The 14,913-nt window shown below is 39.7% G+C and overlaps 1 protein-coding gene across 1 annotated transcript; it reads left to right on the top strand.

Annotated features, from left to right (window-relative positions):
- The first annotated feature begins 1,895 nt into the window (after positions 1-1,895).
- On the top strand, positions 1,896-2,834 carry LOC128060856 (olfactory receptor 9G4-like). The gene has a single exon (XM_052653221.1). The coding sequence runs from the start codon at positions 1,896-1,898 to the stop codon at positions 2,832-2,834; it is 939 nt and encodes a 312-aa protein (XP_052509181.1).
- The last annotated feature ends 12,079 nt before the right edge of the window (positions 2,835-14,913 follow it).

Here is a 14,913-nt window from a genome sequence, read left to right as displayed (position 1 = left end):
TGAAGCTGAAACTCCAGTACTTTGACCACCTGATGTTGAAGAACTGACTCATTTGAAAAGACTGTGATGCTGGGAAAGATTGAAGGCAGGAGGAGAAGGGGATGACAGAGGATGAGATGGTTGTATGGCATCACTGACTCTATGGACATGAGTTTGAGTAAACTCTGAGAGTTGGTGATGGACAAGGAGGCCTGGCATGCTGCAGTCCATGGGGTCACAAAGAATTGGACACGACTGAGAGACTGAACTGAATATAATGGCCAAAAACTCCACCCAAGATAATTCTATTAAGTTTGAGTATATTTAGAAAGTTGTATTGTACAACTGAATAACAATGGCACTATAACTGTGAAGCTCCCAGGATGTATGGGAATCAATCATGTAACCAATACACTTTGGTTGAAGTTCTAATAGATGAAGAGAAGTGGTAAGAGGGTGGATTATAAGAATTTAAGTTAAAACAAGTTTACAGAACCTAGGATATATGGCTAAAGCATCTGTGCTTTGGGTATTAATGAGAAGAAATCCATTATATGCTTAAAAGAAATGGAATGGCTTTCAGGACTCCAAAGTTGCTTTTACCATCATGTCATCAGTCAAGTCACATCCTCTCTGAACCCTCAGCTACACTGGAAAGGTTAGGATAACAAGTCATTGAAAGATTAGGCTGCTTCACTAAGTAACAAGTGGAACCAATATATCTTGAGGTAGAAAATTCAGATTTGCATTCTAGATATAGAATTGTCTCTGGTTTGCCTCAAAGATTAATATTTTAACATTAAAGTAAATCACAGCTCTCTTAGTTTTAGCTTGCTCTCACTGCCTCTACTGGGGGCTTTGCAGGTGGAGCTAGTGGTTAAGAATCTGCCTGTCAATACAGGAGATGTAAGAGACGCAAGTCCAATCTCCGAGAGCTCCGGAAGTTCAAGGTATACACCTGGAAGGAGTCGTGATTTTCAATGGAGCTTTGACACCAAAAAGTTGATTCTTTGTAATATTCAACATTACTGAATCCAAATATGCTTCAACTATATATATAAATCTCACATGAACTAGAGAAAAGTACAGAATACTTTTCTCAGTTTGAAGGCAAAGAAATTCAAGTTGTTAGAGAATTATAGGATTGCCTTAGCTGGAAGAAGAAGATAAAAGTATATTTACTTATAAGAGAGGTCAATGGCTTCACAATTGAGAACATGAGGTCTTGGTACAGAAAATTCTATATTCAACTACTATCTCTGCTGTTGATCAGTTCTAGGTCCTTGGAAACATTTCTTAAACTACATGAAGATTATAATAGTATCTTAGAAACTGTGGAAAGTATTAAGTGGGTTAAGTATAGGATTTGGACACTGTCCAAACAAGGTGAAATGTGTGTGTGTGTGTGTATGTGTGTGTGTGTGTGTGTGTGTGTGTGTGTGTGTGTGTGTTTCTATGCATGCTAATAGTGACAGGAGCAGTACAGTGTACTGATATTTGTTGAACTATCAGATCATGCTAGACACATAGATTCCCAATAATACATGCAGAATACTCAAAGTTTTGACCTCTCATCATGTACCAGACATTTGGCTGACCTTTTCCTGTGTATCTGCTTAACTCAATCAGTCATCCTGTCAGTGTCATCATTTTGTTCATCCATTGGATGAGACTCAGATACTAACCCTGCACTAAGCAAATAGCAAGTGCAAGCCTTAACTCTGAAGTCAATTATTTTCCCCAATTCTAGTGGTCTTCCCAAGTGATAGATTGAAGATGCGGTATTTTATGGATATTGTAAGGGATTAATATGCCTCCTAGCAGTTGTTGAGTTAATTGATACCTCTATTTCTTTATTCCAAAAGAAAAATCAGCAATTTTTTCTCATTATCTTATCAAGCTTTCTCCTAGTGGACATGGATGTTGGAAATCGCACCATCCTGACTGAATTCATCTTACTGGGTCTCTCAACAGACCCCCAGTGGCAACTAATACTATTTGGAGTATTTCTGACTGTCTATCTGGTTACCTTGTCAGGGAACATGACCCTGGTTATCTTAATTCGTATTGATTCCCACCTGCACACACCTATGTATTTTTTCATTGGCAATCTGTCTTTCTTGGATTTCTGGTACACCTCTGTGTACACTCCCAGAATCCTGGCGACTTGTGTCTCAGAAGATAAGCGCTTTTCCCTGGCTGAATGTGGAGCCCAGCTATTCTTTTCTTGCGTTGTAGCCTACACTGAGTGCTTTCTCCTAGCAGCCATGGCATACGACCGCCACATGGCAATCTGTAACCCGCTACTTTATTCGAGTTCTATGTCCCCTTCTCTCTGTACCAGACTTGTTGCTGGCTCCTATGTAGGAGGCTTCTTGAATGCCATAGCCCATACTGCCAACACTTTTCGCCTGAGTTTCTGTGGCAAAAATATCATCGACCACTTCTTCTGTGATGCACCACCGCTGGTGAAGATGTCGTGTACAGACACCAAGGTCTATGAGGAGGTCCTCCTGGGTTTCGTGGGTTTCACGGTCCTCTTGAGCATTCTTGTCATCATCATTTCCTATTTCCACATCCTTCTCACTATTCTGAGGATCCGCACGGCTTCGGGAAGGCGCAAGGCCTTCTCCACCTGTGCCTCACACCTGGTCTCGGTCACGCTCTTCTATGGATCCTTGCTCTTCATGTACTCAAGGCCAAGTTCCGCTTACTCCCTGAAAAGAGACAAAACGGCTGCCCTGTTCTACACTGTGATCAACCCACTGCTCAACCCTCTCATCTATAGCGTGCGAAACAAAGACGTCAAAGAGGCCTTCTGGAAAGCAGCAAAGACCATAAGACCTCAGAGATGAAGGTTATCTTTTCTGCAGAATGTTCTCGTTGTGTTTTCTAGCTTATTGGCTTATTAGCATGTTTGTAAACATTACCATATTTCAAGTAAATGCAGCATGTTATACTTAAGGGACACTGATTAAACCATATGTTTTTATTACTCCCTTTTTGTGATTAAACTATTTTGAACATACGATATTAGTGTGTTTGATGTTTTAAGATACTGTAGTATGCTTGATTCTGTAGTTGTGGTTTAGATGCTTAATCATGCTGGACTGTTGCAACTCCATGGACTGTAGCCTGCCAGGATCCTCTGTCCTTGGGTTTCTCCAGATGAGAATGTTAGAGTGGTTTGCCATTTCTTTCTGCAGGGGATCTTCCTGACCCAGGCATCAGACACACATCTCCTAAACTGCAAGTGGATTCTTTACCACTGAGCCACTGTGGGAAACTTATTATGCTTCTTAGCGATACTATATTTTTCATAACATTTATCTGCCTGATTATCTTTGGAAAGTCTTAAAGACAAAAAGGCATTTGATGGATTTTTGTATAAAATTTGATTTTGAATCTTAGTGCACAAACTTCATTCTGTGGGTAAAATATTTGGAGTGGCTAAATTTTTGGAAATTGACTCAATATTTTATACACGTTTATTTTTAGGAAGTAATTCCACCATATTTATTCAAGAGCTCTAAATGAGTACTAAGACAATATCATTGTAAATTTGTCTTTGTAAAATTTATGTATTCTACATTAATTTAATATAAGGTCAAATATTTGGCAAAATATTAAATTGATGTAGATGAAATGCTAGGTCCATGAATCAAGGCAAATTGGAAGTGATCAAACAGGAGATGACAAGAGTGAACATCGACATTCTAGGAATCAGCGAACTAAGATGGACTGGAACGGGTGAACTTAACTCAGATGACCATTATCTACTACTGTGGGCAGGAATCCCTTAGAAGAAATGGAGTGGCCATCATACTCAACAAAAAAGCCCCAAATGCAGTACTTAAATTCAATTTCAAAAATGACAGAATGATCTCTGTTTGGTTCCAAGGCAAACCACTCAATATTACAGTAATCCAAATCTGTGCCCTGATCAGTGATGCTCAAGAAGCTGAAGTTGAACAGTTCTATGAAGACCTAGAAGATGTTCTAGAACTAACACCCAAAAAAGATGCCCTTTTCGTTATAGGAGACTGGAATGCAAAAGTAGGAAGTCAAGAAACACCTGGAATAACAAGCAAATTCGGCCTTGGAGTACAGAATGAAGCAGGGCAAAGGCTAGTAGAGTTTTACCAAGAGAACGCCCTGGTCATAGCAAACACTCTCTTGCAACAACACAAGAGAAGACTCTACACATGGACATCACCATATGATCAATACCAAAATCAGATTGATTATATTCCTTGCAGCCAAAGAGGGAGAAGCTCTATACAGTCAAAAAAACAAGACCAGCAGCTGACTGTGGCTCAGATCATGAACTCCTTATTGCCAAATTCAGACTTAAACTGAAGAAAGTAGGAAAAGCAACTAGACCATTCAGGTCTGACCTAAATCAAACCTCTTATGATTATACAGTGGAAGTGAGAAATAGATTCAAGGGATTAGATCTGATAGACAGAGTGCCTGAAGAACTATGGATGGAGGTTCATGACATTGTACAGGAGGCAGGGATCAAGACCATCCCCAAGAAAAAGAAATGCGAAAAAGCAAAATGGTTGTCTGACGAGGCCTCACAAATGGCTGGGGAAAGAAGAGAAACTAAAAGCAAAGGAGAAAAGGAAAGATATGCCCATTTGAATGCAGAGTTCCAAAGAATAGCAAGGAGAGATAAGAAAGTCTTCCTCAGTGATAAATGCAGAGAAATAGAGGAAAATAATAGAATGAAAAATACTAGAATGCCTGTCTCAGAATCATTTAAATCAGTTTCTGCACCCCCAGGATTGTAGATTCCTGCAAACCCTTAGGATTTAATGGCAATTAAATAAAACTGTTTTTTGAGAAATTGGGAATTAGTAAGATGGAGAAGGGGACGACAGAGGATGAGATGGTTGGATGGCATCACTGACTCGATGAGTTTTACATAGAGTTTGAGGAAGCTCCAGGACTTGGTGATGGATACAGAAGCCTGGTGTGCTGCAGTCCATGGGGTCACAAAGAGTTGGACATGACTGAGTGACTGAACTGAAGATAGAGAATTTTTTTCCTGAGACTAAGTTTTCCTAGCGAGGATTTTCATTCTCATTTTTCCTTAGTTATGTAGAAGCCAACTTAAACTTATGTGTATACATATGCATACCATATATATATATATATATATATATATATATGTTCAGAACATACGTATATATGCATATGTTATTAAAATCATGTGCATATTAAAGTCACATGTTCATTAATATTATTTTTTAAACATTTTAATTTATCTATTTTTAGTTAAGGGAGAGTTTCTATCCAGTATTGTGTTGGTTTCTGCCATACAGCAACATGAATCAGCCGTAGATATATATATGTGTCTCTCTCTCCTGAACCACCCTTCCACTTCCCAGTCCACCCCACATCTCTAGGTTTGTCACAGAGCCCCAGTTTGGGCCCCTGAGCCACACAGCACATTCCCACTGGCTATCTGTTTTACATATGGTAATGTGCGTGTTCCCGGGCTACTCCTTCCATTCGGCCCATGATCTCCTTCCATGCCTTCTATCCCAAGTCTGTTCTCCATGTATTTGTCTCCATTGCTGCCTTTGTTACAAGTTGAATACCTTTCCTCTGTTCTTCCAAACCCATGCTCCATCTTTTTAATCTCATCTCTGCTCTAGGATGCTCCCTGGTACTAACTGCATCCGTGGGCTCATTTGTTCTCTGCATACTTAGTGTGTTTAGCCAGTGGTTGTGACTAGAAGGGAAGAGAGTAGGGTCAGAGTGTTTTTTTTCCAGCCTCCTTTCTTGCAAAAATGTCATAGTTGGCTTCATCCTTGGACCTAAACCATAGATCCTGCTGGATGGCCCATTTCAAAGCTTCCCCTTCAGTGCTCATAGCCTCTTTCTTTTCATATATTGATTCCTCCAGGAACAGAGGAGGCAACAGCTCTCAGAAGTTATTAGTTCTAGATTTATCACATTAGTCTGGAAATTCTGCAAGCCTTAGACATTCTTTTATATTAATACCTTTATTAAACCCTCACCAAATTAACCAGTTTGTGTGACCTTCCACTACCTGCCAGGTTCATAACTGATATTGGTGTTAGAGCAGTCTCAGGAGACAAACATTCAAATATAATTGAATTGTTCACATATTTGGAGATTAGACATTTAAACTCATCCTGGTGGGAAATGGCACAGTGGTAACATATAGCATCTTGCAGTGGTTTACCGTGCCCTTCTCCAGTGGATCTTCCTGACCCAGGGATTGAACCCATGTCTCTTATGTCTCCTGCCCTGGCAGGTGGGTTCTTTACCACTAGCGCCACCTGAGAAGCCCCTGCAGTAGTATCAGACTTAGTTGAGTGATCACCAGGGGCATCATGGAGTGAAAGCTAGGTGGAAACAAAGCACCAAGGGGTCGCTTCCTATAGCAGAGAAGCTTTCAGATGGAGACTGTAAACATCATGGGGGGAGTTAGCTTCCGCTGCAGTTTAAACCTGAGACTAACCAACTGATAAAACAGGCAGGTGGCAGCAAGCTTAAACTATGGATCTGAAGAAATCGCTCACTTCCTCTGATCCTTGGGAAACTATATTTGAGGATAGATGCTATGACCATATTGTAGCAGTGCAGAGTTACCTCCCCAAATAAATTCGTTTGGTATTTAAGGAAAGATAAGAATATGACCAGAAAGGAGTGAGGTTCTGAGGCAGGGGATAGGGGCATTTGGGCAGAAAAGTAAAAATCTGAGAATTTTCATCTCAAGTCCTTAAGTCTCATTTCAAAAACCAATAATTTCCCTCTTTATCTAGAGATAAGAACTTTCACAGCACTGTCTTGTTTATGATTCTACCTGGAGGGTTGAACCCATGCAGAAACAAGCCTCCCTTACACTCAACCCCATCATCCTCCTTTTCCTCTGTGTTTGGTGTGAAACTTCAAAACCCACATAGCCCAGACAGTGAAATGCCAAATCTGAAAATAATTGCAGGACATCACTAATTGAGGTTGGCAAGAGTCTGGAGAATATATATAAGAATGGATCCGGAGAGCGTGAGACCAAGGATAACGGAACTCTGAGTTTAGTATGGCTAACTCTGTGTTTAATATGACACAGAAACACTAAGCAAGGGTGTGGGATTTGAAATAAGAGGGTCAGACCAACCTGGCTTGGTATTGAAGATGGACGACAGAAATACTGTAAATAACCTATTAGGTGTGATCTACTCCATGGCTGCCTAAAGATCACCCTCCTCACCTCTCACCTGGCTTCTCCAAGGGCTTCGAGAACATTTACTTTTCCAAGGTATTCATCAGAAGGTCTGATGCTGAAGCTGAAACTCCAATACTTTGGCCATCTGATGGGAAGAACTGACTCATTTGAAAAGACTCCAATGCTGGGAATGCTTGAAGGCAGGAGGAGAAGGGGATGACAGAGGATGAGATGGTTGGGTGGCATTACTGACTCAATGGATGTGAGTTTGAGTAAACTCTGGGAGTTGGTGATGACAGGGAGGCCTGGCGTGTTGCAGTCCATGGGGTCGCAAAGAGTCAGCCATGTCTTAACGACTGAACTGAACTGAACTGAACTGAAGAAACACATTGTTTAGGGAGTCATTAGCACCCTTGTGAAGCTCGGCAGGAGCTACCATCAGTATGCTATGGGTGATGGCAAGAGAAGCTGCTGTGGGATTGGACTCCAAAATATTAGAAGCCAGGCTGCAGGTTTCTCTAAAGAGTTAGCTACCAACTGCTGAGGGTCAAGGCACACCTACACACATATTTGTTTGCTTACAGAGATGTTATATATAAAAACTACCTTAGAGGTGAATGGGCTGAGTCCTTGTCAGAGGAAGGAACTAGCAAATATAGTGGAAAACTGATGTGTTCAAGGTCACAAAGTTAAAAGCACAACTTTGTCAAGAACCTGATCTTCCTGATAGATTCTAGGGTACCATGATATCTGTTCATAGAAAAAGGACAAAAAGAAAGACAGAAGGGAGAAATGAAGGAGAAAAAGCTCCAATAGCTATCACACTGAAAGGGAATATCAAGCATTTTAATAATCCAGTAACTCATGACCCTTCACCAAAGACCTTCCATTAAAGAAAAAAAAAGATAAATGCATTTTTGTGGGATTTTAGAAATCACAATAAAGTAGCATAGGAATTTAACCCTTTAGTTACTTATTTTTAAAGAGAGTCAGTGTTTTCTGATACTTCCTGAAGAAGCTGTAAAGGGAGGGAAATAGTGTTGAGCACTCAGGGAAATAATGACACTTGGTCTCCTTTACCTTTACTTTGTCCTCTTTTCTTTGTTTTTAAAAGAGCTTGTTTTTCTCTGATGATGAGTGATGTTGAGCATCTTTTCATGTGTTTGTTAGCCATCCCTATGTCTTCTTTGGAGAAATGTCTATTTAGTTCTTTTGCCCATTTTTTGATTGGGTCGTTTATTTTTCTGGAATTGAGCTGCATAAGTTGCTTATATATTTTTGAAATGCAAATCAAGACCACAATGAGGTACCATTTCACACCAGTCAGAATGGCTGCAATCCAAAATTCTGCAAGCAATAAATGTTGGAAAGGGTGTGGAGAAAAGGGAATCCTCTTACACTGTTGGTGGGAATGCAAATTAGTACAGCCACTATGGAGAACAGTGTCGAGATTCCTTAAAAAATTGCAAATAGAACTGCCATATGACCCAGAAATCCCACTGCTGGGCATACAAACCGAGGAAACCAGAGTTGAAAGAGACACATGTACACCAATGTTCATCGCAGCACTGTTTATAATAGCCAGGATATGGAAACAACCTAGAAGTCCATCAGCAGATGAATGGATAAGAAAGCTGTGGTACATATACACAATGGAGTATTACTCAGCCATTAAAAATAATACATTTGAATCAGTTCTAATGAGATGGATGAAACTGGAGCCGATTATACAGAGTGAAGTAAGCCAGAAAGATAAACACCAATACAATATACTAACACATATATATGGAATTTAAAAAGATGGTAATGATGACCCTGTATGCGAGACAGCAAAAGAGACACAGATGTATAGAACGGACTTTTGGACTCAGAGGGAGAGGGAGAGGGTGGGATGATTTGGGAGAATGGCATTGAAACATGTATACTATCATGTAAGAAACGAAGTGCCAGTCTATGTTCAATACAGGATACAGGATGCTTGGGGCTGGTGCACGGGGATGATCCAGAGAGATGATATGGGGCGGGAGGTGGGAGAGGGGTTCTGGATTGGGAACTCATGTACACCCGTGGCAGATTCATGTCAATGTATGGCAAAACCAACACAGTATTGTAAGGTAAAAAGTTGAGTTATGTCGCTCAGTTGTGTCTGATTCTTTGTGACCCCATGGACAGTAGCCTGTAAAGTAAAAATAAAAATTTTTAAAAAAATTAAAAATAAATAAAAGAGCTTATTTTCTTTGGATGTGGACTCTTTAAAGTCTTTGTTGAACTTGTTGCAATATTGCTTCCATTTTATGTTTTGGTTTTTTGGCCATGATGCATGTTGGGTTTTAGCTTTCTCATCAGGAATTGAACCCACACCCCCTGCATTGGAAGATGAAGTATTAACCACTGGGAAATCAAGGAAGTCCCTGGAAGGTGCTTCTTGTTGAGCACAGACCTCTATAAACAGATGTTGTTGCTTTCACACACATTCGGTAAAAATTCTTCAAGAAAGGTACCTTTCCCTACTAAGCTCACTTTGGAATATATTGTTTAGCTATCCACATATGGATAAATGGTAATATAAAAATGAAAATGTTTTAAGTATATTATAAAAATGTCAATATTTATATACAATATATTTATCAGTTCAGTTCAGTTCAGTTGCTCAGTCATGTCCGACTCTTTGCAACCCCATGAATTGCAGCATGCCAGGCCTCCCTGTCCATCACCATCTCCCAGAGTTCACGGTGATGCCATCGCCATCTCATCCTCTGTCATCCCCTCTTCCTCCTGCCCCCAATCCCTCCCAGCATCAGAGTCTTTTCCAATGAGTCACCTCTTTGCATGAAGTGGCCAAAATACTGGAGTTTCAGCTTTAGCATCATTTCCTCCAAAGAACACCCAGGGCTGATCTCCTTTAGAATGGACTGGTTGGATCTCCTTGCAGTCCAAGGGACTCTCAAGAGTCTTCTCCAACACCACAGTTCAAAAGCATCAGTTCTTCAGCACTCAGCTTTCTTCACAGTCCAATTCTCACATCCATACATGACCACTGGAAAAATCATAACCTTGAGTAGATGGAGCTTTGTTGACAAAATAATGTCTCTGCTTTTCAATATGCTATCTAAGATGGTCATAAGTTTTCTTCCAAGGAGTAAGTGTCTTTTAATTTCATAGCTGCAGTCACCATCTGCAGTGATTTTGGAGCCCAAAAATATAAAGTCTGACACTGTTTCCACTCTTTCCTCATCTATTTCCCATGAAGTGATGGGACCAGATGCCATATTTTCTGAATGTTGAGATTTAAGCCAGCCTTTTCACTCTTCTCTGTCACTTTCTTCATATTTATAAACACTGGCAAAACCACATTAAATCTTTTTAAAGTTTTCTGTTACATAGAAGTGAAATAAAATTCATATTTTATGATGACACCAGAAAAATTTAGAGTTAAAAAAAAGTTTTGATGTCCTTTGGTCTCCTCTCTCCTCTGTAATGTGCATTTTGTATCAATATTACCCATCAAACCATCAATAGAAATGTGTGCTCAACCATAAAGACCAACCCTCTCCCTCTTTCCTTACTCAAGAAAACCTTGAGCAAGGTTTTCTTTTAAGGAGCAGTTGACGCTGGGAGAGGGTTGATTTTTAAGGTTGAGCACACATTTCTGTTGATGGGGAGAGAGGTGGGAGGGGGGTTCAGGATTGGGAACATGTGTACACCCGTGGCAGATTCATGTTGATGTATGGCAAAACCAATACAATATAGTAAAGTAAAAATAAATAAATAAATAAAAAGAAACCCTTGCTTCTTGATGCTGTAAGGGGCCACAGGCATATTTAGATTTGTATTGTGTAACCTGTCAATGGGCTTCCCTGATTGCTCAGTTGGTAAAGAATCGGCCTGCAACGCAGGAGACCTGGGCTCAGTCCCTGTGTTGGGAAGATTCCCTGGAGAAGGGAAAGGCTACCCACTCCAGTATTCTGGCCTGGAGAATTCCATGGACTATACAGTCCATGGGGTCACAAAGAGTCAGACATGACTGAGTGATTTTCACTTTTTTCAGCCTGTCAGTAATCCATCATTTACTGTACATCCCTCTGTATGAAAAAACTTTTATAGCATGCCTTGACTTCTTGATGGAGTTAATGGGGTTGCAAGGAGTCAAACATGACTTAGCAACTGAACAACAAACGACAATAACGACTTCTAAAGTGCAGAAGGCTTCTCAGAGTTTTCTGAGATGTTATAATTGTTTATTTGACTTGAATAAAATTTTTCTTCTCTTTCTCAGATTGACTAATTTTTCATTGACATAGGTAATATATTAATTCATGCCTGCTTGCTACTAAAGGAGTTATAAAGAAAGTGAAGTAGCTCAGTCGTTTCTGACTCTTTGAGACCCCTTGGACTATGGCCCATCAGGCTGCTCCATCCATGGGATTTTCCAGGCAAGAGTACTGGAGTGCGTTACCATTTCCTTCTCCAAGGAATCTTCCCAACCCAGGGATCGAACCTGGATCTTCCACATTGTAGCCAGACACTTTACCATGTGAGCCACCAGGGAAGTCCCCCAAAAAAGGAGTTAAGTCATGCTGAAATATAAAGATGAAAAATGATGAAAGTCCCCTTTAACCTTTTACTTCAAAATCTTCAAATCCAACTTTCTTCTCATGAGATAACAATCTTGCCTCTTAACTTTTTAAATGGACCTTTTTTTTTTTTTTTTTAAAGAATTTTTGCTTCCCAAAAAAATTGAATGGAAAGATTTGAAATAAATTATTAGTCCCAAGATGGAATCTCTTTTGCCTCAGGTGCCTGTCAGTAAAACTGAACTTTTATGTTCAGGTAAAAGCTCCACTTGACCAGAAGCTTTGTATATCTAACCTACCAGTCCCCAAAGGTCAATTCAACTGTGAGCTCTGACATAAGAGAGAGCCTGATGAGCACAGAAGCTGAGAGTGATTAACTTAAGATGGTTTGGAGAGAGCAACCAGAAATGAACCATAAATGTTATCAGCTCACCAAGTTTACTGGAAGCCATATAAGGTGGACTTGAAAACAACAGAAATGGGAACAATACCATCATGAGGACGTAACATGATCAGATTTACATTTTCAAGGTTTACTCTGGAAGTTGATCAGAGAATGGATTGAAATGAAGGAATGGATTGAAATGAAGGAAAAGTTTCCTCTTGAATTTCTCTGAAATCCTTAGTCCTCCATTCCCTGCTGTGGGAAGTTCTCTGACAAAGGCAGGAGAAAGGTATTTAAAAGTCTTGGAGAAATTATTAGGAATTGTATAAACTGTGAACTTATCCAATAAACAAGACTCAAAGACTCTCAGTTTCATTTTCTCTTCTAACCAGGACTGTGTATTTATATAGTAATTTTACCTCAAAAGACTAGGAAAGACTTGAAGACAATATAGTTTAAAGAATTAGTTGGTAATGAAAGTAATCTCTTCTGTAGTTTTACACAAGAATCTACAAAATCTTTGAAAGAGTGAATAAATAAATTTGGTGGAAACTTTAAAACATTCTGTAAAAAGACCAAATCATATATTCATCAGTGTGAGTTTTTAAGTCCTGATAGGTTACAGCTGAAAATAATCTACATGCCAGAGGGCCACATCTTGGAGAAACCTGCCCTTAGACCCATCAAGGTCAAATATGCAAAACCCACCAGTCATGCCCTCGTTCTGCACTGCTGGTTCTCAGTCGATTCAGTTGCTCCGCTGTGTCTGGCTCTTTGAGACCCCATGGACAGCAGCACAACAGTCTTCCCTGCCCATCACTAACTGCTGGAGCTTGCTGCTTCTAATACTCTATAAAATTTGCTGTTATCCAAAATCCCTAAGAAAGAGTTTGCACTGCCTGTGAGGCACTGTAGTCCCCTATTCATGGATTGCTTTCCTTTGAATAAAGGTATCAAACCTGGTGCTAATCTTTCTTTTTCTTTTTTCATTTGACAAAAATACACATGATAAAATTCTCTAACAGTCTTTGCTTGTTTGTTTGTTATTATACTTCTGTGGAAGAGATATAGTATTCTAATAACTTGCTTGGAATTACATTTTCCATGATTAAATTATCTTTCTTTTTTTTAAACATAAATTTATTTATTTTAATTGGAGGTTAATTACTTTACAATATTGTATTGGTTTTGCCATACATCAACATGAATCTGCCACAGGTATACACGTGTTCCCCATCCTGAAACTCCTCCCTCCTCCCTCCCCGTACCATCCCTCTGGGTCATCTCAGTGCACCAGCCCCAAGCATCCAGTATCATGCATTGAACCTAGACTGGTGATTCGTTTCATATATGATATTATACATGTTTCAATGCCATTCTCCCAAATCATCCCACCCTCTCCGTCTCCCACAGAGTCCGAAAGACTGTTCTATACATCTGTGTCTCTTTTGCTGTCTCGCATACAGGGTTATCATTACCACCTTTCTAAATTCCATATATATGCATTAGTAAACTGTATTGGTGTTTTTCTTTCTGGCTTACTTCACTCTGTATAATAGGCTCCAGTTTCATCCACCTCATTAGAACTGATCCAAATGTATTCTTTTTAATGATTGCTTGCAGTGATGATTGTTTTCATAATTATGATTTAGCCACTCAATTGAAATTCTTTAATATGAAAAACAGTAACACTTCAATTAGGACTTCTCTCTTTTTTTTTTTTAACAATGTCTGCAATAAAATCTCAGTATATCTTCTTTTATCTTCATAGTCCTCTTGGCAATGTTTTCATAAGATTTTAGCCAGGTGTCTTCTTCTGGTCTTACATCTCAACTGTGCTGATGACAGGGATCTGTTGATGTTATTTTATGGTTTATCCGCGTTTGTCTATCTCCCATAGTATCTATTCCCTAAATACTCCTCAGACCCTGCTTCTGACAATTAATACAGTCCAACCAACCCTCAGGTATATATCTGTGTGTTCCTAGAGAAGTCCTTGAACTCCCCATCGGGATTGTATTTGAAACTATCTTTAGGACCTAGAAGCAAAATGAGTGTTGAAGGCAAGGATTGATGTATGGCAAAACCAATATAATATTGTAAAGTAATTAACCTCTAATTAAAAGAAATAAATTTATATTTAAAAAAAAGAAAAGAAAAGATATAGATGTCTCCTGCCCCATAGACTACACTAGACAGTCATTAAAATATTTTTCCCTCCTGAGAGAAAGGAAAGTGGGTTTTCAAAAACAAAGAAATTTCAGAGATATTTGGGTGTTCAAAATTTTCATCATCAAGTCCCTTATATAAAGAGAGTTTTATTTAGGATTTTGTTTGACCGCACCATGCATCTGATTAAAACTCATCAACGGCTCCTCCTCACCGCACTTTGAATATATTCCAGAATCAACATTGACTGTTGTTGTTGTGTAGTCTCTTGTTGCGTCTGGTTCTTTTGCCACCCCATGGACTGTAGCCTGCCAGGCTCCTCTGTCCATGGGGTTTCCCAGGCAAGAACACTGGAGTGGGTTGCCATTTCCTTCTCCACAGGATCTTCCTGACCCAGGAATGGATACCAGTCCCTTTGCTGTCAGGCCTTGCCCACCTCTCACGCCTAATTCAGTTCTGTTCTCTTAACTCTCCTGGATTCTTCCACATGGATTTCTTTACCTCCTATAATCTACGGAGCTTTTTCTCAGCTAGTGCTTTTGCACTTCTTGTAACCTTCGCAGGACTCTTCTCTCTATCCTCCTTGAAGCTGCCACCCCCTC

The sequence above is a fragment of the Budorcas taxicolor genome, chromosome 15 (assembly GCF_023091745.1).
Source record: "Budorcas taxicolor isolate Tak-1 chromosome 15, Takin1.1, whole genome shotgun sequence".
In the NCBI taxonomy this organism is placed as follows: Eukaryota; Metazoa; Chordata; class Mammalia; order Artiodactyla; family Bovidae; genus Budorcas; species Budorcas taxicolor.
This window is presented reverse-complemented; position numbering and strand designations above follow the sequence as displayed.